Source organism: Dreissena polymorpha, chromosome 3, assembly GCF_020536995.1.
Source record: "Dreissena polymorpha isolate Duluth1 chromosome 3, UMN_Dpol_1.0, whole genome shotgun sequence".
NCBI classification, from domain to species: Eukaryota; Metazoa; Mollusca; class Bivalvia; order Myida; family Dreissenidae; genus Dreissena; species Dreissena polymorpha.
Genome location: NC_068357.1, coordinates 39,327,961 through 39,355,205, shown reverse-complemented (window position 1 = coordinate 39,355,205; position 27,245 = coordinate 39,327,961). Strand labels below are relative to the sequence as shown.

At 35.0% G+C, this 27,245-nt stretch overlaps 2 protein-coding genes across 8 annotated transcripts in view; one reads left to right on the top strand and one right to left on the bottom strand.

Annotated features, from left to right (window-relative positions):
- Window positions 1-6,277, top strand: part of LOC127873761 (ADP-ribose glycohydrolase MACROD2-like) — a 54,498-nt gene extending 48,221 nt beyond the window's left edge. The window contains exons 10-11 of one of the 2 annotated variants that reach the window (XR_008046373.1): window positions 408-2,637; window positions 3,108-6,277. Coding sequence is in view for 1 of the 2 variants with exons in the window: in XM_052417726.1 (XP_052273686.1) it covers window positions 408-937 (530 nt within the window). In the remaining variant the exon portion in view is untranslated. Of the gene's footprint in view, window positions 1-407 lie in introns of both variants that reach the window. The other variant, XM_052417726.1, reaches the window with a different exon arrangement.
- A 3,284-nt stretch (window positions 6,278-9,561) lies between these two features.
- LOC127873764 (peroxisomal succinyl-coenzyme A thioesterase-like) lies at window positions 9,562-21,261 on the bottom strand. 6 transcript variants are annotated; one of them, XM_052417730.1, is made up of 9 exons: window positions 21,129-21,261; window positions 19,234-19,519; window positions 18,579-18,842; window positions 18,106-18,275; window positions 17,144-17,257; window positions 16,963-17,048; window positions 15,204-15,288; window positions 11,654-11,876; window positions 9,562-9,959 (listed from the first exon to the last, which is right to left on the bottom strand). In XM_052417730.1, the coding sequence occupies exons 2-9, from the start codon at window positions 19,457-19,459 to the stop codon at window positions 9,814-9,816; spliced, it is 1,314 nt and encodes a 437-aa protein (XP_052273690.1). In that variant the 5' UTR covers window positions 19,460-19,519; window positions 21,129-21,261; the 3' UTR covers window positions 9,562-9,813. The 6 variants fall into 6 exon arrangements, 4 of the variants coding, with proteins under 4 accessions (XP_052273690.1, XP_052273691.1, XP_052273693.1 ...); XR_008046374.1 differs by having other exon boundaries at window positions 9,813-9,959; window positions 15,134-15,288; XR_008046375.1 differs by having other exon boundaries at window positions 9,837-9,959; window positions 11,632-11,876; window positions 15,134-15,288.
- Window positions 21,262-27,245: the final 5,984 nt, after the last annotated feature.

The window sequence follows — 27,245 nt, the reverse complement described above, 5'->3', positions numbered from 1 at the left end:
TTTTTTTATTTGTTCCATGCTAAAAATTACAAAAGTAATGCCCCTTTTTTAACTTGGAATTTCTGTAAAATTATTATTGTCACTGCAGACTTTATAATTAAAAACATACAGTTCTGACATTACAAAGTCCAGATGTGTTATATTTGGTTTGTTATTGTTCTTTACTAAGATAAATTAAATCATTACTTTGGCGTCAAAACTAGTGTTGTGGTTTCTTTACAATTTGTTCTAATAATGCCCCTGGGATTAAAACTGGACTCACCCCAGGGTCTAATTGTTATTGTTACAATACATTATTGTCACAATGTTTGTGACATTATTTATTAGTTGTAAATCATCATTTAAAAAATTAAATAACTAACCGATAAGTTGACATTTTGCAATTAAGCTTTCATTCTGTTTTACAGAAAATAAAATCAGAGAAACAAACACGCAAACTAAAAAAAAAAATAAGACGAAAACTAAAACTCCCCAACAAGGCAATAATACCACATCAAATGGAAATACAGGGTTTAAGAGAAATCCTGGGACAGACGATGAAGAAGACAAAGAATTGTCATCAAACACGGATGACAGTAAGATCAATAAAGTTGAAGCTCAAAAGGAAAATGAGTCCAAACAAACAGGAATGCAAGGAAGGACGCATGATACTGCTAAAACTGGTACAGATGAGAAGAGAAACCAGAGTGAACAATTAAAGACTTTGTCAGCTCCTAATAACAAAAATACCGCAAATGAAAAGTCAATAACTGCAAACAGTCCAAGTAAACAGCATGAAACTGAAGACTATCAAAAAAAGGAGCATGAAAACAAGCATCATGATGAGAGTACATTGGCGTCCCAAGATGCTGATCACAATAAGCAAACAGAGATTGCTGAAATAAATGAAGGTGACAATGCAGATAAAAGTGGTGATGTTCCACCAGAAAAAAAGTAACCTCGGGAAGAAAAAAATTTGTTAACTTTTATCATTTTATGTAGTTTTATTTTTAAACCCTGAATTAACCTGTTTCAATGTATTTTGTTTGGCTTCAAAAACTATTATTGGATGAAACCTTAATTCTTACAAATGACAAGAATAGCAAATATTATTTCAGTGGTACATGGATATCAGATTTACCTGTTTTATCGAAATGTGTGTATTCTTTGGATGAAACCTTCTGTTTTAGCCATATGTTATACAGAGTAATTAATTGGAGTTGGTCTGTATTAAACATGCATTTTGCCCCTGTGACCCATATACATTTTTGAACAGTTAAACACTCTTAAAATTGTATTATAATGTGGATTTGTGATGCTTTATTTATGGTTGATTTTTGTTAAATATCCAGTTATTGCTTTAAAGGTTTATCTTCAACAGCTGTTAAGCAATTATGTATCATTTAATATAGAATGTTTCACATTGTTTGGGAAACAGAACATTCTTGTATATAGATTACATTTCATAAAATGCCAAAACTTTTTTCACATGCATATGGGATATAAGGATTTGTTTATGTTTTTTTGGCATATTTTCCATTATATTTAGATATGTTCTAAAATTGCCCATAAATATAGTATTTATTTTGTTATGTAACCTTAATGAATTTGGATCTTTTCAAAAATGAATGGAAGAAAAACACTTCAGACGTTTGGATGAAAATAATATATTTGTGCAATGGAACTTTTAATTTATAAATAAAGACCAAGAAGAGCCTTGTCTTGTTAATTTGTTTGACTAATTGCAGACTATGTAGTATACTGTTATTGGACTAATCAGGTATAAATCGCCAGACCAAAGAAAATAATTACATTTTTTGTTTGTAATAAATGAATTGTATATAAATGTTTAAATGCGCAGGGTTCAAATTGAATATAAACTTTCAGTGCTGGGTACACATTGAGGACACACACGTATGTGTGGATTGAGCCGAGATGCATCACCAGCTGTTACAAGGTAAACAAAATGTTATTTTATAAGTTTAATAAAAAGCAATTATTTATTATACCCCATTACCATTGGTAATGGGGGCTATATAGGAGTCACTTTGTCTGTCTGTCGGTCTGTCTGTCCTGAAAATTTCATCCTATCTGCACCAAACTTGGTCAGAAGTTTTATCTAGATGATGTCTATGTCAAGTTTGAATATGGGTTATGCTGTGTCAAAAACTAGGTCACGGAGTCACTTAGTGCGTTTTAAACCGAAAGTTTGTCCGGACCATAACTATTGCATTTATTGTTAGATTTTTAAATGACTTGGTGCAATTGTTCACGTTCATGGGACGGTGTGTCATGCGAAAGAAGTACGTCAATATCTCTAAGGTTAAGGTCACACATGGAGTTTCCCATTAATGAGCTTGTCTTGGCCATAACTTTGTCATTTTTTGTGAGACTTTAAAATCATTTGGCAAATTTGTTCACCATAAATGGACAGTGTGTCATGTGAAAGAATTATGTTGATTTCTCCAAGGTCAAGGTCACACTTTGAGTTCAAAGGTCAAAAATGGCCATAAATGAGCTTGTCCGGGCCAAAACTATGTTGTTCATTGTGAGATTTTAAAATCATTTGGCACATTTGTTTCGCACCACCGGATGGTGTGTCATGCGAAAGAATTATGCCGATATCTCCAAGGTCAAAGTCACACTTTGAGTTCAAAGGTAAAAAATGGCCATAAATGAGCTTGTCTGGGCCATAACTATGTTGTTCATTGTGCAATTTTAAAATCACAGGGCACATTTGTTCACCATCATGGGACGGTGTGTCATGCGAAAGAAGTACGTTGATATCTCCAAGGTTAAGGTCACACATGGAGTTGCCCTTAAATGAGCTTGTCTGGGCCATAACTTTGTCATTTATTGTGAGACTTTAAAATTATTGGCAAATTTGTTCACCATAAATGGACAGTGTGTCATGTGAAAGAATTATGTTGATTTCTCCAAGGTCAAGGTCACACTTTGAGTTCAAAGGTCAAAAATGGCCATAAATGAGCTTGTCCGGGCCAAAACTATGTTGTTCATTGTGAGATTTTAAAATCATTTGGCACATTTGTTCGCACCACTGGATGGTGTATCATGCGAAAGAATTATGTCGATATCTCCAAGGTCAAAGTCACACTTTGAGTTCTAAGGTAAAAAATGGCCATAAATGAGCTTGTCTGGGCCATAACTATGTTGTTAATTGTGAGATTTTAAAATCACAGGGCACATTTGTTCACCATCATTGGACGGTGTGTCATGCGAAAGCATTACGTCGATATCTGCAATTTCAAGGTCACACTTGCAGTTTAAAGGTCAAAAATGGGCATTTATAGTGAGCTTTTAAAATTACTCGGTACATTTGTTCACAATCATTGGACGGTGTGTCATGCAAAAGAATTACGTCAATATCTCCAAGGTCAAGGTAACACTTTTGAGTTCAAAGATCAAAAATGGCCATAGATGATCTTGTCCAGGCCATAACTATGTCATTCAATGGGAGATTTTAAAATTACTCGGTACATTTGTTCACAATCTTTGGACGGTGTGTCATGTGAAATAATTACGTCGATATCTCCAAGGTAAAGGTCACACTTGAAGTTCAAAAATAAAAAATTGCCATAAATGAGCTTGTGCGGGCCATAACTATGTCATTCTTTGTGAGATTGTAAAATGACTGCACATTAATTTTGTTCACAATTATCAGATGGCGTGTCATGCAAAGAATTCAAGAGTTCAAAGGTCATAATGGCATAATAATTCTTATAAATCGCCATAAATTAGCTTCTCTTGTTTTGTGAAGACAGCATGCAAAATATTCTGTGTCAATGCAGCATGTGGGGGTATACGTTACGTCTGTGATAAAGCTTTTGTTTGGTTTGATGTAGTTTCAAATTGATTTCTAAACTGGATCATTTTAAAAAAAAGGAATAGACTTTTAACAGGAGCTCAATAAATTATGATTACTTTGTGGAATATGATGAATGTTTGTTGGTTTATATGGCCTCTGAAGTTCTTAGTTGTGTATGGCAGTGCTAAATTCTTGGCTTGGGTTATTGTTGTTGATATCAAGTACAAGTTTTGTACAAATAGTTATTTTTGTTGAGCATTTGTTGTTTTACAGGTTATTATCCTTGTATTGTAAGTCATTTTAATCAAGTTTTTGAAATGTTACCTTTAAAACGATTTATCGCTTTGCCTTTAAAACATTGTTTGTAATTATTATTATTTGGAAAAGTTTTTACTATATGTACACACAAATGACAAATCTAGTATTCATGTTGCGTAATAAATCAGCTGTCGTGAATTAAAGCAAATATGTAAGGTCTTTATGTAAACATTAAGAAATTTCAGCATATATTAATAAGCCTTACATTTTTATGTCATACACAATACTTGGGCGCACAAGAACATACCATATATCCTACTTTACCACTAAATGCAACTTTGAAAAATTACAGGGTTTATATGTGCTTGTTATAATATATTTTTATGCCCCCCTTCGAAGAAGAGGGGGTATATTGCTTTGCTCATGTCGGTCTGTCGGTCTGTCCGTCCACCAGGTGGTTGTCAGACGATAACTCAAGAACGCTTGGGCCTAGGATCATGAAACTTCATAGGTACATTGATCATGACTCGCAGATGACCCCTATTGATTTTGAGGTCACTAGGTCAAAAGTCAAGGTCACGGTGACCCTAAATAGTAAAATGGTTTTTGAATGATAACTCAAGAACGCATACGCCTAGGATCATGAAACTTCATGGGTAGATTGATCATGACTTGCAGATGACCCCTATTGATTTTGAGGTCACTAGGTCAAAGGTCACGGTGACCCGAAATAGTAAAATGGTTTCCGGATGATAACTCAAGAATGCATACGCCTAGGATCATGAAACTTCATGGGTAGATTGATCATAACTCGCAGATGACCTCTATTGATTTTGAGGTCACTAGGTCAAAGGTCAAGGTCACGGTGACCCGATATAGTAAAATGGTTTTTGGATGATAACTTGAGAACGCATACGCCTAGGATCATGAAACTTCATAGGTAGATTGATCATAACTTGCAGATGACCCCTATTGATTTTGAGGTCACAAGGTCAAAGGTCAAGGTCACGGTGACCCGAAATAGTAAAATGATTTTCGGATGATAACTTAAGAACCCTTTTGCCTAGGATCATGACACTTCATAGGTACATTGATCGTGACTCGCAGATGACCCCTATTGATTTTCAGGTCACTAGGTCAAAGGTCAAGGTCACAGTGACAAAAATCGTATTCACACAATGGCTGCCACTACAACGGACAGCCCATATGGGGGGCATGCATGTTTTACAAACAGCCCTTGTTATTTTTTGTGTTAAGAGTAATCTTTTGATGTTTAAAAAAGTGTTATGTAGAATATGCATTGAGAGGAGAAACAAACTTGAACAAATGAGTTGAGCATTGAATAGGAAACATGAATATTCACTTATACACTTTAAAAGTTTATTATAAAGCATGTGTCCCGTATTCCCTGTATTTTGTATGTTAAAATAACTTGAAATGTAAAAAATATCTTACATCAATGAATACCCATATGTTTTACAGTGGTTTCAAACACAAATTTTTGTAAATAATTCAAAATATTACATGTTTTCTAAACTTGAACATGCATATGTATTCAAACGTGTTTGTTGAGTTTTGGTTTTCGCCGCTTTCAACAAAATTTCAGTCGTATCACGGGGGTACATTAACCAAATCATGCTTTGCCAAGTTAAATGTGGACATAAGCTTTGTAGTTCTTCATAACAGTGTTCCTCAGACAATCTCATATGTGCTGTTGAATATGTTGTGTTTTTTACAAAAAATCATTTCTGTATGAATAAAGTGTTGACTGTTATAAGGTGGTTTGCTATTATAATTATCAATACTTATTTTATGACGATGCTATGCATTCTGTTTTTGAAAGATTTTACATATATTCTGATTATTGCATTGAATTATGTATCTGGGATTCTTAGCCATTCCCCTACAAAACTGTATACATGAACAATATCACAATTTCAGATTTATAGCCACACAGGATTTGCGTTTTTACTGCGTTGTTATGACGACGCAGGTTATGGTATAGATCAGTTGACGAGTGACGTCACGCGCACCTGCAAATATTAGACTCCGCCCACTGGTTGGCAAAAAGAGGTGGATTTCATATAAGCGCGTAAAGAGATGGTTGACAAAATCATCGTTTTTATTGATAATCACGCACAATATCAAATATAATTTTGCTAATTATGTCTGAATAAAACATAAGCGTGCAAGGAAATGCATTTTTGGCACGATTATATTGTTGTTATTATTTGTTTTAACTATAAACGAACTCGGGAGTGGAACACAATTTACGAGCTCGGTATGTGGTTACCATAAAAATATCTACTTGGCACATCTTCGCGACCATGTTTTAGATAAAAAATTCTCAGATATTGAAATTATTTCAGAATAAATCAAATTTAATGAACAAACACAAATAAGGATGTAAACAAACAGCAAATAGATCGACTTTATCAGAGACTATCTACGTCTCTGACTTTATGTACGCAACATAAAGTAACTGATTTGACCATTTATGTCTGTAAAAACCTACCTTGTTACACATTAAATAAATTCTCTTGATAAATGTAATTGTTTTTATTTAATTATTCACACCAATTTTGACAGTCTTTGTTATAGCGTTTTTAACCCGGTGTTTTATTGCACGGCCTTTGTTCATCATAAACCGACTATCTCGTTATGATCGGATACTGTCCAAACAATTACAAAGAACACAGTCATGGTGTCATAAATCCAGGGACCTATTCTTGGGTCCCTGCATAAACCACATGTGGCATACAAGTGTCTGGTCATTAAACACAATTTATGATACCTCCATGTCATCTCTTGGCATATTGAGCGATCATATAAGCAAAATTGTAAAGCCAAAATACGAAACAGTTGCTTAAATAACATATTTTTTTTTACATATTTAAAAAAATGAAGATATTTGTCCGAAATGGATTTACAGGAACTAGTGTATATATATATTAGCCAGTTTAAACATAATAATACAGTGTTTAATAACTATGAATTAAAAATATTGTGCAATTTCACTGCTACACAATTAACGTATTTAACGATCGAGTACCGGCAAATGTAAACTCAGCTATTACGTGTTAGGATTGTACGTTACTGTAGTGTAAACGACATCACGAAAACAAGCAAACAACAAAAGGGTAAAGAATACTTGCGTAAAAGAAATTAATATATAGATTTATTTATCATAAAATGCTAGATTGTTATCACTTCTTATCACAAGTAAAGAGAGTGCACGCAAAGACAGTTCAATTTGCATAATATGCAGTTCTTGTTTTTCATATGTATGCTAAACTTTAATATGATTTTGTCATTCGATGGAAACGAAACGATAATTCATTAAATGGAAAATAAATAATAATGGAAAATAAAATAACTACAATGTTTAAAATTTGTAATGTATTCCGCTTTAAGGGTTTCTTTTTATATAATTGATTAAATGCCCCTCTTACACGTTCGTTCGCTTATGAACAATAACAATATCTACACCACTTATAATTATAATCAAATAGTTTAGTTTAGTCAATAAAACGATACAAAAATCCGAAATAAACATTAAAACTCTTAAATAATAGTGCAAAAATATCATATTTAGTACCAATTAATGTATTTTCATAAATATAATTTCCTCTGTATAAAAATACGAATTAGTTATTAACGTCAGAGTAAACGTGGTCGGAAGACTAAAAACTGGCAATCCAACAAAACAAAACAATAAATATTCTTTCCTGTTCTTTGTGATAATAAGATTTTGGTAAATTATATTTCAAAGATAATAACACATACATTAATTTGATTATAATTATAAGTGGTGTAGATATTATTGTTCATAAGCGAGCGAAAGTGTAAGAGCGGCATTTAATCAATTATAAAACGAAGCCCTAAGAGCGGAATACATTACAATTTATAAACATTATAGTAATTTTATTTTCCATTGAATGAATTACCGTTTCGTTTCCATCGAATGACAATATAAAGTTTAGCATACATATGAAAAACAAGAACTGCATATTAAGCAAATTGAACTGTCTGCGTGCACTCTCTTTACTGGTGATAAGGAGTGATAACATTTATGATAAATAAATCTATGTATTAATTTATTTTACGCAAGTATTTTTCACCCTTTTGTTGTTTGCTTGTTTTTATGATGTCATTTTTTACACTACAGAAACGTACAATCTTAACACGTAATAGCCGAGTTTACATTTGCCGGTACTCGTTAAATACGTTAATTCTGTAGCAGTGAAATTGCACAATATTTTTAATTTATAGTTATTAACACTCTATTATTATGATTAAACAGGCTAATATATACATACACTAGTTCCTGTTAATCCATTTCGGACAAATATCTTCATTTTTTTTAAATATGTTAAAATATTTTATTAAAGCAACTGTTTCGTATTTTGGCTTTACAATTTTGCTTAGATGATCGCTCAATATGCCAAGAGATGATATGGAGGTATCATAAATTGTGTTTCATGACCAGACACTTGTATGCCACATGTGGTTTATGCAGGGACTCAAGAATAGGTCCCTGGATTTATGACACCATGTGTTCTTTGTAATTGTTTGAACAGTATCCGATCATAACGAGATAATCGCTTTGATGAACAAAGGTGCAATAAAACACCGGGTTTAAAACGCTGAAACAAAGAGTGTCAAAATTGGTATGAATAATTAAATAAAAACAATTACATATATCAAGAGAATTTATTTAATGTGTAACAAGGCAAGTTTTTACAGGCATAAATGTTCAAATCAGTTACTATATGTTGCGTACATAAAGACGATCTATTTGCTGTTTGTTTACATCCTTATTTGTGTTCGTTCATTAAATTTGATTTATTCTGAAAGAATTTCAATATCAGAGAATTTTTTATCTAAAAAATGGTCGCGAAGATGTGCCAAGTAGAGATTTTTATGGTAACTGCATACCGCGCTCGTATATTGTGTTCCACTCCCGAGTTAGTTTATAGTAAAAACAAATAATAACAACAATATAATCGTTCCAAAAATGCATTTCCTTGCACGCTTTTGTTTTATTTAGACATAGTTAGTAAAATTATATTTGATAAAGTGAATGATTATCAATAAAAACGATGATTATTTCAACCTTCTCTACATGCGCTTATATGAATTTCACCTCTTTTTGCCAACCAGTGGGCGGAGTCTAATATTTGCAGGTGCGCGTGACGTCACTCGTCAACTGGTCTATTATTACAAAGGACGCCGCGGGTTCATCGGGAGAACGCATTACGATGGCATCTTAATCCCAACAACGCCTGGTTTAGCAATTGTACACCTTAATTTTTATTCGATAACGCAGGAAATACTTGCATCTGCGCTGCTTACCGTTCCCAATCATAATCAAAGGATTCGGAGCAAATTTCACGAAATCATTGAACAAACCCAAAACAACTGGTAGACAAAAAAATATAATAAGGATGTATAAACTGTACCATTCTCAAGAGTGAAACAGGGATATAGACTGTGCATATGTTTTAGAAGTATTTATTATTACCTCTTATGCCATTAAAATGCAATATTTACACAATAAAAAGTAACTAATAGGCACTTCATGAAATATGTTATACCATGCAATACATGTTCATAGATAAAACCCATGGAATAGTTATACTCAATGATAACGTTCACATTTACGTTGCAAAACATGCAGCTCTAAAATCATATAAAGAATAACATTTTCTCAAGTAGTTATATTATTATCAAAACACAAAGAAAGTTCGTCATAATTTGCTAGTCTCTGAGAGGCTAAACTTAGATGTGTTACCGAGGTGCGTTTTGAAGTGTTGTAAAATCTGACTCCAGGAGCCTTCCTGCGCATGCGCATGGCCAACCGTTGTTCCACCCCATACTATGTACTTTGTCATGTCTGAAAATACATGCAGAGGTCATGCCACTATACAGGCATACTCCAGAAATGATTACATAGATGCTGCATTGTAATCCTTTAAAATCGAACTGTATAGGCCGCAACTCAGTAAACCAAATACAAGTGGATCTTTACCGATGTCGTGTTTTGCCTTATATTTTTAATGTGCGAAAAGCCTTGGCATATGGAAACCTAATTATTTGGGATATCGAATGGTATGAGCAGAACATCTCTTTGTTGCTTTACACTGTTCTTTATTTATTGAAGACAATTTAGCGTATACTTACAGCAACGTTTCGTATGAGAAGATCTTGGTTATTTGGAATATTTGCCAATATTTAGTAGTAAGCATAATCTGCACCTGCTTCTTGATGTAGTTTGCTGTCACACAAATTGTTGGTTTTCGCCCCTACCAACGCCTGTCTGATTATTACCTGACGACTATACAGACTGTTTAATGTTTATATTTCCAATTTATTTATCTTTACACAAGGAAAAATCTTTTTTTCTATTTTTGATAAAATAATGGGTTAATGGGTTAACATGAAGTTTAAACTGACATTTTCACAACTCTTTTGTCCTTAACATTTTACCTTAGTTACACTTTCTTGATAGCAGCACTTTCAGTTTTTGCTTTGCCACACTGTCAATATGCCGGGACTTTTTAAAACTAACCAAGTTATTTTCACCCTCTTAATATATAAAACATAATTGCCGTGTTTTTGTGAAAAAGTCTATTAGGATTTATTCGGGCCAATATGAAGTGAGATATTTTTACATTTTTAAAGGAAGCGCGAGTGCAGTTTTGAATGTAAAACTGCCACCTAATATTGGAACGCTTTTTCTTATATGAACGCCAAATTGCCGTCAATTAAGTCTTCGGATACGGATAAATATGATGTAACATTTAAGTTAAGGTATGTAATATGGACACATTCTAGCGACACCAAACGGATTTATTATTCGTTATGACATGCTGTTAAGCGCACAAGCGATCTATAGCTTATGGACACATTAGTTCCATCCTAGAAGATACACAGTAAATCTTATACGGACACATAAGTTCGAGTGGCATTCTTAGGTTTATCTCTACATCTACATCTACATGATACTGCTATACGATCGTATGAACGATTATCAGAAGCAGGCGCGTTGTCAGAAAATAGCTGTTAATTAATAGTATGTTAAGTGCAATTAACTAGGTGCAGATAAAAAGATAAAAGAAGCTACAAGACTAAGATAAAAAGGTTATTAGTTACAGTATACTACACATGATATCGTCTCTGAACAATCAACACAATTTATTTTAAGACACAATTCTCTGTATGTGCGCGTGGTATGAACACCATTTTGTGTATTACAAGTTATCTGCTTTGCTTCAAGATTGGAGAATCCATGATGATACCTTGACATTTGGCAGAATAGCTTCATATGGAGTGTAGTCGTTACAAAGATGGTCGTAAAACAGTGACCTTTGATTTTTGTCGAGTTCTTTCTTACAAATCGCATGACCTATCTTTTTATTGGTGAAATCAATTCGGCTGGGAATGCTCAATAAGAAAAGGTATGGTTATGAGGGTTTCTACACGCATAATATTGACTCTAGTATTAGTTGTTAAAGTAATAGCCTTCACATTGAATTCGTTAATTAAATCTGTTAGTATATTTTAACCTTTAGGTAGGTATGCTCGCACCTTTTTCATGATCAGCGACAGTTTCGTTCTGTTTCTTCGTCACTCTCGCCAGCGGTGCATAAGGCGGCTCGATCAGGTGTCCGGCGTCCTTATATGCGTACAGTTGACACAGGTGTTTCCGGTCCCCTGGATACAGGTCGTACAGCGTTCTGAGGATCTTGGGATGAAGACATTCGTCGTTTGCCCCATTTATCAAAAGAACGTTGACGTCTTTCTTCCAAATCTGAAGAAATCGTTGATGTTAGATTATCACATATTGTTCGCGGAGTAAGTTCTATTTACGTTAACTCCTTAAGATAAATGAGTTTGATAATATCTGCAAGCCACTGTCTTGTTACCAGAAATAATTGATTGGTGTCAGAGGTGATTATCACGTGATAGTCAAGATGGCGACGTCCATGCTGTGACAGTTATTTTTCGCCGTTTTATACCCTTTTGTTTACTTTTGTTTAATTCTTTAATGACCATAACTTACCAGCCATATCAATAAAAAGTTGATTAGCGTTTATTTCGTTTTAACATTCTGTTTATATCTTGATTTTACTACCCGCGCGAATTTTCGTTGTGGAGCTGTAATTAGGTCATCCCGCTAAAAAAAAATGACAGAGAGAAATACATCTCGACTACCATGTGATTACCCCCACTGGATGTGCGAGTCTTCTTGCGGAAAAAGGTAAATGAAAACGTCAGCTGACATTACACTATTTTATTGGAAGCGTGTTTCAAAACTTACACTGGTAGTATATAAGAGTAGAAGATAATTCAATAATAATAAGTGCAGTTGGTTGCTTTAAATGTAATTGCAGTATCGTTTTAGATCATATTGTATTGTCAAAACATGTAGAGATACACCTAATCAAACATGAGCCTATAGCTCCCATATGTGCTGTATCAGAGAATGTCGAGAAGAGCAAGCAAAAATGTGACCCATATGAAGCCGACCATGCAGCATTGTTAGGAAAAAATGAATTTAAATTTATTTTGTCCGTGCTTTTTGAAAAGGAGGTTAAATGCATGTGCGTAAAGTGCCGTCCCAGATTAGCCTTTGTAGTCTGCACAAGCTAATCAGGGAGGACACTTTCCATTTTTTTGATATTTTTCGTTTAAAGAAAGTCTCCTCTTAGCAAAAATCAAGTTTTTGCGGAAAGTGTCGCCCCATAATTAGCCTTTGCGGACTAATCTAAGACGATACTCTACGTACATGCGTTAAACTCCCTTTTGACAGAGCGCGGCTCATTTATTTTGTATTAACGTATGCTGTTTGACCTCGTTTATGAGAACACGGTTCTAAGCAGTTGTTATTTGATTGTTTAACATTTATAAAACACGTAAAAGTGTACAATGTATGACACATAAGGAAAATGGCTCCATAGAGAAATTTATTAAATTCATACAATTTCTTAAGTCGCAGGCGTATTCCTCAACACTCTTTAATTCGAGTTATTCAATTAAGTAGTGCTTGAGGTAAGACACCCGTTAATGGCTTTGTAAATACTGGCCCAGAACAGGTGCACGATATATAAATTCAGATGTTTGTAACAATTTGTTATTGATACTGATGACATATCAAAATATCAATCTGCCATAGTATTGCAAGCACATGTTGCGTGTAACAAGAATGCTTTTTTATCCTACAGCTAAATGATTTTTTAGAACAAAATAGGACTCATACAGAAAAGATAAGGTTTTCTCCACGGATATTTTTAAATAAGGTTTATTCCACAGATATTTTTAGAACATAGGGACTACTTTTTTGGCCTTTCACCCCTGATCAGGTCATAGGGTACGCAGTCGTTGGACGAGTTAACGAGTGTGTGTGTTTGCGATGGGCTATTAAAAGGATAATACACGGCTGAGCCGGGCCGAGCAGTGATAATCGGCCCGCAGTAAGCATAACGGCCCGAGGGCTTTAGCGACCTGGGGCAGATTATCAACTGCCCGGCCTGGCTAGGCCGGGTATTTAACGTCTATAATATATATCTTACTTTTATACTACATTATAGATGGGCACAGGTTTTGAGTCATACAATCATACTTTTTTGGTCCTTCACTAAAATTTATGAAGAACCAGCTTTCCGTACTAAATATTTTCATTGAATTGATTACGCAATTTATGACGCATCTCATTTGACGTTATTTAAATGACGAAACAAGTTAGACGCTTTGGATTTAAGGACAACAACAATTCGGACTTGAATGGTTTTTATTTAACAGTTAAATATTTTTTAAGCATCGAACGATTAGTGTGTGTGTTTACGATGGATTATGAATGTGAATAACAGTGTTGGGATGTAAAACTGGAATGAAACTGATGAGACTGCATTTTCGATTTCGTTAAAATGTCGAATGTACTCGAATAACGCGATGTTTTGTTGAACAATTGATGGATTAAATTTAAGAAACGTATCAGTGAATTGTTCTTTAACTGTTCGAAGGAAATCGATGTTGAGTAATTTCTTTGATGAATAAGTCGTTCCTTTGTCAGTCGATCAAAGAATGTCTATTCACAAAGAATTGCCTGCTTGCATCTAGTGCGTTAAAATGGAAAAGATGGATGGCGATGAAGAAATGTGTCCAGAATTTTAACTCGTCATGGAAGCAAATAAAACTTTACGAAAATAAACATGGTTAGAAGATCTACACAACTTTACGTAGGTTCCTACACATTTTGTAAATTTCAAAATGGCAGCCATTTTTGTTTTCGGTATTTTACAGTGTTGAAACCAGAATTGTAGTTTGAACACAACCGTCTGTGTTCTATTTGAATGTGTAACATTTGGAACGCTGATTAAATTTGAATCGAGGCGTATAGCGATAGTTTGTCTCGTTACTCTTCTTTTGCTTGGAAATCTTAAGAACTATTTCGAGTTCCGTAAACGGGAAAGATCACAATTAATATTACTAGGCAATGCTAGATTCAGCTATTTTAATGTGTTTTTGGTTTTATTTTATAAATTAAAGACTAGGCTACTTTTTTTTATTGCATTAGGAATAAATTAAATAAAAAATAAATATTGTAGGATAAATAGAGTACTATGTTAGTGTGATTGTGTACTTAAATTTATCCCACTCGTCTCAGAAAGGCTTACAAGGCTCGGCAAGCCTCGCCATGTAAACCTTTCTTCACTCGTGGGCTAAATTTAAGTAGATCTACACAATCACACTAACATAGTATTCTCTATTTTTTAGATTATAAACCAACGAATTGGCAAACTATAACGGACATGGACGTTAAAGAAGCAGTGAGATAAAATCACGACGAAATGAGGTAATAATTCTAGCCTTATACACAATGTGGCCTAAATATTGCTTTAAAACTTTTAAATAACGTTCACAATCTTGAAAACACTTTTAAATAAAAATGCCGGATAGCTCAATGTAATATGTATAAAAGCAGTCTAGATGGGCGCATAAATGACCCATAGACATAACCCATATGAACAACAATTACGTTGTAAAAGGTAAAGTAAATTTCCATACGGACTTCCCTATGGGCTCCACATGAGTACTCACGAGCCCCATGGATCTCTCTCGCTGGGACACTGCTTACCGGAAGATATTTCTCTATTTCGCAGTCCATCATATCTTTAGTAAGAATTCCTTCATCTGTTAGAATCACATTGTCTTTGGAAAATCTAACAGAAAAAAGACGCATATCAAGAACATAACCATCTTGGTCTCTCTGAGCTTAAGATGCCTTACAATAAAACCGCACCGGCATTTGCCCTCGAGGTAAAATTCCATCGCGACAGAACTCTTTTGTCAATATTTGTTTAGTCAATGAAATAACAATAACTTCAAATAACGAATTCAACAAAAGACCATTATCGACAATACATTTTTTTGCAATTATTATTTTAATACAAAATCGTCTCTATAGTCATAATATAAATTTAGGTTTACATGTAAGGTCGGCCACATAGGTTGTAATCACGTGACAAACAAGATGGCGACGTCAATTCCGATACAGGTATCTTTCGCCGTTTTAGGTTGCAATATAGTACTAAATACTTTTGGTGTTCAATGCTATACCCTCTAAAACCAAAATCTTTATTTATTTGAAGACAAAATTCTCTGTACGGACACTTGCCATGACTTTATTTTTGAATATTTCTGAGTTCATGTGGTAGGGAAAACATTGTTGTATACTACAAATCCACTGTTTTGCTTTTTGGTTAAAGACTACATGAGACTTTGACAGTTGGCGGGAAACCATCATCAACTGGAGAGATGCCGGTAGAAAGATGGCCACAAAACAGTGACCGCTGATTCGCATTGAGTTCTTTCTTACATACTAAATGACCTATCTTTTTTACTGTTTAAATCATTGCGGCTTGGAATGCTCTTTAAGAAAAGTTATAGTTATGCGGGTGTCTACGCGCAAAAGTTTGACTTTATTTTTTGTTAAAGTTATTGCTTTTACATTGAATTTGTGACCTTTATACCCTATATTATTTGTATTAATTGTTGAAATGCCGCTCACTTAAATGCCATATCATCAAGAAAGTGATACACGTTTATATGGTATTAATATTCACTCTTTAAATCGACTTTACTCGCTGTGAATTTTCATAGCGGGAGCTGTTATTTTGTGACATGCTTAGGAATTTCGCAGCGAGTAAAGTCGAGATATTGAGCGAATATTTATACGATATAAACGCTCATCAATTTCTTGCCGATACGGCTGAAATATCGGCAAGAAAGTGAGCGGCTTTTAAACAATAAAAGTAATTAAGGGTATAAAACGGCAATAAATATTTGTCTCGGCATGGACGTCGCCAGCTTGTTTGTCACGTGATTACCCCCTCTGGACCATATAACCTGGAAACATGTAGCCTTTTTCTTGTATACGCTATGCCCTTCTAATTACACAAATGCGCTGAATACTGAATTTAAGTAAATGCGTCCTTATAAAATAATCCGACCGTTAAGATCGTTTGCGAAAAGTTCCGAACATAAACGTTTGTCGTAAGGGAGGCGGAAAACTACAACGGGCGAGGCATGGTCAGGGGTGATAACCCCAAAAAAGGGTTAGGGTAAGGGTTAGGATTAGGGGTCGGGTTAGGGTTAGGGTTGGGTTTAGGCTAACCCAAACCCTAACCCGACCCCTAACACTAACACAAACCCTAACCCTAACCCTCTAACCCCCCCTTGCGCAATACCATACCATGCCTCGCCCGTTGTAGTTTTCCGCCTCCCTTGTCGTAAACGTTCGCTGCTAAAAGAACTGCACGCAATACTGGCAGTACAAAAATGACTGATTTACAGTAATAGAATAGCACAATAACTGCAAGAAACACGTGACTTACATGCTCTGGCCTAACGGGCTGTTTCTATACATCATTGGGACGTGGGTGAAAAACGGCGCACCGTTTATACTGACCGCAGCCTTAATCTGAAATACACGTATATTTGTTCGAGCTTTGACACAAATTGATGACTTTTCTCACAAATATTGGAATTGAACAAAATATCATTTGGAAAATAGACCTTGTCGGTGAAATAAGCCATATGCAGAGCAATTTCCCCTCCTTTCGAAACACCAATAGCACCAATGTTCTCAGAGTCCACGTGTTCTTGCCTTGCGAACCACTCGACTGCTTCCTGAAATACAAATGTACGTAATGTTCAATTGCATTGCCATGTTTGTGTACATACGTTGTCCTCTTAAACGAGCGATATCTCGATTGTGTGGTTTGAACTATTAAAGGGACTTTTTTAAGACCGAGAACATGACACGTTTCAAAATAATTGTCATAGAGTCAATAAAGAATGCATACCTTATGTTAAAACAGTCCCAGTTTAAAGAATGTGTACACTTTTGGTTCATAAATGTACAACGTAATTCAATATCGATAAAATAATAAAGCGTTTAGAACTGTTCTCCTCGATAATTTACAAAAATACATTTACTATTAACATAGCGTTTACAATATATAATATTATTAAATGAAACAGTCAGCATAGCGCACTACCTTTTGCTTCAAAACGGCCCGGACTCGAATCACGAGGAAGCAATCGTTTTATTCACTATTTTTCATGCTTTTGTAATAAATACTATTTAGCACATACTTGATCGTGTGTAATCATATTTAATGACATTTAAAAATTCTCAATGAATGTACGCGATTACGTGATATTACAAAATGACGCAATAGGCCTACTTCAAGCATTGCATACATAATTATGTCGTTTAATTATGTATGCTTTAAGTAACCGTTTTACTGGTTGCATAATTATGTGTGTCTCATAAGATCTGAATATGAAATATTGTTTATCACAAACGATTGAACCCAAGGTTTGTCACGTAAAGCAATTGTCAAATACCCATCGACTTAAAATGACTATCATACGTTTTTCTAGTATAACATCTAAAGAGGAGTAGCATCACATGGTTTTAGAAAAGCACAGTGAAATATTAAACCTCTTCATCGGCATGCGCATTAACTTACAATAAAGTATTCGAAATTCACATCGGAAATGTTCAAAGGTAAATCTTGGTAGCGCATGTACGCCAGCGCAAAAGTGGCGTAGCCCCGTGAAGCCAGCAGAGCGGCTCGGAACTCAATGCTGCCGCCTGCCGTGCCGAACATGTCGATAACCCCCGGAAATGGCCCGCGACCTTCAAGAACATAATTGCGTTTTATGAAACTGCGATAAAAAGTAACATTTGATGACTGTGTTAAGATGGTCTTATTTTACCTTGCGATTAATTTGAATCTATAATAATATTCATCAAATGATTTGGTGGCGTTCAATGTAACTACGTGCAATGATAAGTTAATCATTTGATGTGTTTTATGAGCATGATCATTTACAGATTTCCACTCATCACCAAACATTACAGCTGCCACATTGTTTCCTAAAGGGTTAACCGTCAAATATCAAAATGACAACCAAGTGTAATCACGTCTGATACGCCCACCTGGCGGAATAAACATCGTCCCCCGCAGTCGCCCCTGTCGGACGGGAGTCTTTTGTACACCTCTGCTCATGTACCAGCGCCGTATTGAGCGCGTGCACATTGGCACGTGATCAGGGTTGAACACTTCCGCGAAATTCACGTGACCAGGAAAAGCCGCAATGTCACAGATGAGCGCGAAGGAGGCGTTTCTGACCAGCAGCCGCAGACCGTAAGGCTGGTCAGGGGCGGATTTCATGCTCCAGAATAAGCCCATTGGTGAGATGCCTTGCACAATAACCGTAAGATGTTTCATAAGAACAGTTTGAATCTACGTTGTTTATATAAAAACGGCCTAATGTTCAGCACGTGTTTTACCATTTATGCAAAAATAATACTTGCATTGAAGGACTGTTATGGTGCTTCATGTTAATTATACACGGCTGTTGAGTCCGTTTTAACAATCTGTATACTATATTTTCTAAAATCATGCCATTTTTAGATCAGACAGGTGTTAGAAAATCATATTCACCAATGTAATAAGCAATCATTTTTCACAATTTAATGATATTCAAAACTCAAAAAGTGCAAAGACGTATTTATTGACTTTTACGGCTAATAATGTTTAAAACACAAACACCTTCGTTACACCTGCAATACTGCTGGACGAATTAGTTACCTTCATACGTTCCGCCAGTGGAGGCATCACGTGCAAGAATGATGACGCCATTGTCGTCTGCAGTGAACCACGCGCATGCTCCGAACGTTCGCCCATCGCGTTGCATCTGTGCACGTAACGTTATCCTCTGACCTGCGCCCAGACCATGAACTGTTATCGTGATGACGTCATCAACCAGTGCGTCCGAGTTGTCCACTGTAATTTGCGCCGTTTCTTGATAACTCATATTCGGTGAGTCCACGGAGGTTCTTTGGAAAGCGCAGCGAGCTTAGAAAGCCGGTAATGGCTGTAATATTGCAAAATGGCATTTTTAATATTGTGTACGCGAATTAACATATACAACATACATCACATAAACACATTTTAAATGGGACATTGCAAGCATGAGAGCAATAACCCAAGGCTGAACTTTGGGAATTTTAAGAATGGGGCCAGGGTCCTTTGAAATATGAAAAAAGCACGTCATTTTTACTTAAATTGGGTGATTGTTGTTTGTTGTTTTGGTAACAAATACTGTAAACTCGAGAATGACGTAATTACACTCAGTTTTTTTGACACTCTTAATTTTCAACTTTTTTAACCGAAATTATTTTTCTTTATAATTTTTATTTTTTTGGAAACCCATATCCCCCCCCCCCCCCTCCCTCATATTAAATTCTCTTAATTTTTGAACAGTTGCATTTGAACAAAATTATTCATAGTTGAGTTTTCACATCGCACACTTGTGTTTTTTTGGCAACCGGATAGCGGCCATTACACATTTCTGATGATTGCAAAAACTACGCGACCCGTTAGATTTGCTATATTTTGGTACATAGGCACGTCTTTTTGATATATATGGTGGATAATTAAAGGGATCTTTTCACGCTTTGGTAAATTGACAAAATTGAAAAAAGTTGTTTCAGATTCGCAAATTTTCGTTTTAGCTATGATATTTGTTAGGAAACAGTAATACTGAACATTTACCATGGTCTAATATAGCCATTATATGCATCTTTTGACGATTTTAAAACCTAAAAATTATAATGCGTTGCAACGCGAAACGATTGGATAATTTGGAGAGTTCTGTTTATGTCGTTAAATTTTGTGAAACTACGAAGATTGCTTATATAAGGTATAAAATACGTCAAGTAAGTGTACTCGGCGGAATAGCTCAGTAGGCTAAAGCATTTTTACTTCAGGACTCTGGCAGGACTCCAGGGGTCACTGGTTCGAAACCTGGTCCGGGCAATGTTCTTTTCCTTTTTTTAATTTTAATCTTGATTTTTTACTGGAGCTTTTACGATCCAATGTTTACATTTATCGATATAAAGCATTTAATGAATAAGTTAAAAAATGCCAAAATCTGTGAAAAGGCACCTTTAAAGCAGCCTCAGGCGCGGAAGGACCTCAAAAACTTCGAAATATACACACAGCGGTAGATAAGGTTTCGCCCGAAAGATGAATGTGGTTATTCAGTTGCATTGATTGTTGTAAAAAACCAACATTATCATTATTATTTGTTACATGGATTAATTAATCCAATCCACAATCTATCAGAAGAAAAGCGCCATGAGTTGTTGTCAATTACCCGATCGCATAGGCGTAGATCCACAACAAAACAGCTATTAAAATTATAAATATGCTCAAGTAGTTCACATTAGATTTATAAATTTTCTAACAAATATAAGTCGTAACCCGACAAAACCTGTTATAAGCGAAAACCAAATTTAAACTTGTCGTGTTTACGTCTTTATGCTACGTACATAAAATAAAAGTAATAAATAAGTTTCAATCATTTCTGTTCAAAGAAGTGATCGAAGCATAATATGGATCACAAGCAAGAAGTGAAACACAACACTGACACTATGCAGGAGTATAAGAGGTAGATACATATGCAATTATCTCCTACGTACATGTATTGTTTCTGACACGTCGTCGATACAATTCCTCATCATAAACACAATCGCTCCTTTGATCAATAACGTCTAAACAAAACTGTAAAAATATGACCAACAAGCATCGTCCTTATTTTTAACCCCGAGTGAGAAAGGTATTGCAAAAACAAGGGACGCAAGTGTACTTTGTATACATATAAACTTATGCCGGTGGTCTCCCCTACTACGGGTACAATTACGTATAATAGCAATCCTTTGCACAAAAGTGACATAACATTAACATAACATTGTATGTGCGAGCATGTTATAACAACTTTGCGTGGAGATTAGTACAACATAAGTTCAAGGATATTGTTCACAGTTTAGACATATGACCATTAAAAAACATCATTTCTTTCTCACATTGTGTATGTTTTATGGGGTCTTTGATACTCTGTACAAGTACTAATGAGTTATTCCTTTGATATGACCTTAAGTTAACATTACCATCGAACTTGTGTGACATTTTTTGCAATTCATTTGCTTCTACTAGCAGCAGTCCATTTCTAAGAAAGCCTGCACAATTGAAATACGTTGTCAGACATACCGCATATTCAATCGATTCTTTAGATTTATATCTTTTAAAACTCACATTAGCATTTACAACTAATGATGCGACACATTATTTTGAACTGCTTCTGTTTCCATTATGCATTCAGCAATGGAAAAAAGAACGATGAATGATTGAATAGGTTTTACGCAACTAAATGGATACATATTGAAAAAAACGCAATCCAGATGACGTACGGCGACTTGCATATTAAACATCGCATATGCAGGCATCATTCGTATTTATTGCTATATTGCTATTAGTTTGGCATATGCACGCCTTACTGTGCATAGTACGCACTATTACCTTTAGTTGTGGTGAAACTTCTTGGACAGTAAAAAGGCAAATATATTTTTTCTGTCGAATAATCAATTAGATGTATTTTTTAGTAATAGAAAATCGAGGCATTTTAATGTTTGTGTATGTGATTGTGTACATATTTATTTACATATATGCTATATACTATTTAACAAATATAATATTGTAGAAAGTGTAAACGTCCATATAATCCCATTACTAATGCATGGTCGGGGAATTTATCATTTTTGGCAATACGTCAATTGAGCTGTACACATCTTTTCCTGACGAGAATGATATTTGGCACAGTAGATCATTTATAGTTGCTGTGAAAAAGGATGTGCTTATTAACTGATGACTGACTGTCTGCATTCTCGCACTTGAAACAATGTCTTTAACTAATAACATCTAGCAAACGGTGTCGTCGCTAATTATGTTCTTCATTAGTCAGCAAGCCATTTCTTGGGGGAAAGGGGGATATTCTCTTTCATTGTGTTGTCCTATCATTGTGCAAGATATCTGAAATGTAAATGATTCTATAAAATGCTGATGTAAATATCAATATAACTCGGCAAGAGAAAACTTTGATATATAATCGATGAAATCACGTTGAAATATGGCAATGAAAATCATTCCACACGAGTGTCGTTTTCTTAATATATTGTAATGTATGCGTTGTATGTATTGTAAAGATATAACTTACATAAACAAGATAAGTATTGATGCAAAGCATCAAAGGGCGTCGGTAATTTCAGTGTAACAGGCACTCAATTAAGTTACATGGAACGATTTTTTTTTCTACTGTAAATATTAATATATTGACCGATTATTTTAAACAAAATAGAAAAAGATACTGGTATAACCATTATCTATGATTGTGTGTTATAACCCCCAAATAACCATTATCTATGATGTTGTGTTATAACCCCCAAATAACCATTATGCATGATTATGTGTTGAAACCCCCAAATATTTCATAGTTCATTTTATTGGTTTCCTTTTTTTTACTGGCATCCGTGTGCAGTTTTCATTAATGGAACAGAACTGTGTAAGTTTTAAAAAATCGTAATTTCATATTTTTCTCAACTTAAAGGGGAGGTGATTCTGAACTTATTCTTACGTTGCTCATTTACGACAGGGGTTGAGTACTCATTGAAATGAAAACACTGTAAAAGTTTTAATGTGTTTACGAACCCCCCCACCCTCTCACACATATATTTCATGGGCATAATAAAAACAAAAAATGGTTACAATAAAACAGCATATTTATTTAAACTAAAATGTCTACATCAAAATAAAAAGTTAACATAGAACACAAATAAAAAAAATTGTTTCTACTGGGGCTCGAACGTTGGACCTCTCACATGTGAAGCGATCGTGTAACCACTACACTATGGAACCGCTTGAAAATTCGCCTTCTAACTAAGATATTAATAAGCTATTAATAGTCGGTTTAAATGTTAACCCGGAAGTTTAAACGCTGGATAGTGAGCGGGGTTAAAGGTCCATACCACTGGCAAGATACGGGTCAGGTCTGCGGGCTTCTATATGTGGTTCTTAAAAAAAAACATGTGGGAGGACTTGATAGTAATGAGACTGGGGTGCTGTGCTGTGATGGTGCTCCTCATTGATAAGCGGCTGCTTCCTTTATCAAGACTCATTATTACAATTAATAATACGTTTCGCGCTTCGCGCTCTATAGCGCCTTTATTAGTAACTAGGTGGTTGCTAGGATAGTGGAACAAAGAAGGTTTTAATGTGTTTACCAACCCCCCCCCCCACCCCCCCACCCTCTCACACATATATTTCATGGGCATAATAAAAAGCAAAACAAAATGGTTACAATAAAACAGCATATTTATTTAAACTAAAATGTCTACATCAAAACAAAAAGGTAACATAGAACACAAATAAAATAGTTTGATTCTACTGGGGCTAGAACCTTGGACTTCTCAAATGTGAAGCGAGCGTGTAACCACTACACTACGGAACCGCTTGAACAAACACCTTCTAACTAAGATATTAAGGTAGTGGGAGCCTAATGGGTACTTTTCCAGAAACACTCTTTGTTATTATTTTTACATAGTAAATTGTATATCACAACTAATTGCAAAATTTTAAAACTTTTTACCAGCCGGTTAACTTTTTATACTTGGTTGAATACACCTACCCATTGACTCGGTTGGGCTATTTCTATGGATTTACCCTATATCCAAAATATATAGTTTTTTTTTGTAATGGGATATACATATATTTTGACAATTAACTTAATAAACGTACTCGACTGGATTTTGTTAGTAGATACAGAATTTAAAAAGTGTCATTGAAATAGAATTGTGCCTTTGATGTACAATAATATATGCACTTTTTATGTCACTTGTAGTGTGATGAAATGCATATATTGTACATATTTATTTAACACAACATATTTTCTACACACTTAATGAATTTCAGAAAGTTTAACCGTTCCTATCTCAAGAAATTTTACTTTGAGTATGCCTACCCCAATTCATTTTCACGCAATGAATTTAAGTATAAATTTGTATATCACTTCTTTTTGGGGGTTTTCTAGTTGCTTTTTGAAAGCTACAGTTATAAACCATGACATGTGAAGAAATTTAGCTATTAATATTAATATTGATATCATAATACATTAACAAGAGCACCGCATAACGGGTTCCACGCTCGGCTGCGAAAGCTTGTCAGAATATTTTTTTAGAAGTCACAGTGACCTTGACCTTTGACCTAGTGACCCAAAATGGGTGTGGCGTGTAGAACTCATCAAGGTGCAACTACATATGACGTTTCAAAGTTGTAGGTGGAAGTACTGTGATGTTAGAGGCGAAGTTAAAGTTTTATATTAGAGGTCACAGAGACCTTGACCTTTGACCTAGTGACCAAAAATGGGTGTGGTGTGTAGAACTCATCAAGGTGCATGTACATATGAAGTTTCAAAGTTGTAGGTGGAAGCACTTTGATGTTAGAGGCAAAGTTAAAGTTTTATATTAGAGGGCACAGTGACCTTGACCTTTGACCGGCTAGTGACCCAAAAATGGGAGTAGCGTGTAAAACTCATCAAGGTGCATGTACATGTGAAGTTTCAATGTTGTAGGTGGAAGCACTTTGATGTTAGAGGCAAAGTTAAAGTTTTATATTAGAGGGCACAGTGACCTTGACCTTTAACCTAGTGACCCAAAAATGGGTGTGGCATGTAGAACTCATTAAGGTGCATGTACATACGAAGTTTCAAAGTTGTAGGTGGAAGCACTATGATGTAAGAGGCAAAGTTAAAGTTTTATATTAGAGGTCACAGTGACATTGACCTCTGACCTAGTGACCCAAAAATGGAAGTGGCGTGTAGAACTGATCAAGGTGCATATAAATATGAAGTTTCAAAGTTGTAGGTGGAAGCACCTAAATTTTAGAGCCAATGTAAAGGTTTTAGCACGACGGCGGACGTCGGACGGCGGACGACGAAGAGGCTGTGACAATACCTCGGAGTTTTCTCCAAAAACAGCCGAGCTAATAATGCAATCTTAAGGTCACCTAAAGTCAAAAGGCAACATATGAACACAGGCGCAGTTCACCACAAAATGTCAAAGTTGTCACAATATTACGTAGCATAAAGATGTATAAGTTATCATGTTTCTTTAAAAATCTTGCACAATAATAAACAACTTATATTTTAATAAAAACAGCCAGATTAATGACAACTAGATGTACATAATTTAGTATCAGTATAAAGCCATTGCGTGATTTTGACTGGCCGCGTGTAAATTGAAAGCCATATTATCTCGTTCCGTCACTTTTCGTCACTGAAAAACTTACCGATTTTAGGGACCACTTCAGATAAAATATTTTTTTTGCGTTTGTGTCTTTTGGTAGTCCCTCATTGTTTTTAGCAATGAAAGTATCCCTAAAGTCATCCTCTCCGGAAATAGAAAATATGGCTTTCAAATGACACAAGGCCAGTCCATATCCCGCAATGTTTTCAGCTGTTGGTCGCTTTAGAGTTCCTCTATAAACAGCACGTCTAAAAATCTAATGTTCTTTGCCTTTAAGGCTTTTCAGGACTTAAACAAACTGAATTATGGATTGCAGTAACAGTAAAGATGTGAGCCATATTGTCAGTAATTTTACATGTTTTAAGCAAAGATCCCAGTGCTTCAACATCATCAGGAGCACTGTGGGCGTTGCAGGTTGCCTGGAGAACACGTTCACTAGATCTTCCTGTTTGTCTGACTGTCCAGGATACGATTTTTGAAAACCGGCAAAGAGTCAACAAAACTGCTTACACAATTACAGAACGTTTCAAAACAGTGTGTGTTCAGCAATGCACTAACCAAAACCGGAAAATCAAACCTGCGCCCATTATGAGCAACAAAAATGGCTCTGGGAAACTTTGCAAGCCACATCATACAATCATGTTGAGAACTTTAAATTGATACACTATCAACACTTCCACCATTTACACGCATTATGTCATGATCATCAACGGAGATGCCAATCACTTTCTGAGCTTCGGAAGAAATTGGCACTGCAGTCTTCACATATGTCGAGAACTTAAAACCCGTCTTCAAATGCACATCAGCAATCTGAGTAATATCAGGCATTTCTGTACCTCGAACTGAAATACAAAATTAAAGTTACACAATGCTTATTTCATGAATTTTATAATTCCCCTTTAAGTTTCATTCTGACGCCTTATATGATCGTTGGTTATGAGAAAAATCAATTTTCAGCACAACAAGCACATTACATATTGACAAGTCGTTGAACTCAAATTATCGCTTGTGAAAAGAATTCACCATTTATATGCATTAAATAGCTCAGAATTTTAATATATCTATGCTCCTTCATAAGATTTATTACTAAAAGTAATGATTTTATTTAAAAAAATTGTAATATTTGGAATAGCTTTTAATATTTATAATAACAATCACAAATATTTTTAATAATGTGCCTGCCCTGGGGTTCTTACCAAAAACCTTTTAAAAAATGAAATTTTACCAAACTATGAACACAGTGGCTTTAATAAAACAATTATTATTAATATGTTTCATGTTCATCTGGAATAGGAAATAAGAAGACAGTTGTTGAGAAAAAATACTAAAATTTGGAACCTGAATAGTCAATAACATTGTATTAAAAGTTAGTGTTTACACTTACTCCATTTCTTTCTCATAAGCATCAATGGAAGCCTTGTTAGACGACGCAGTTGAGATTTTCTTGATGGCCTCCCCAGCACG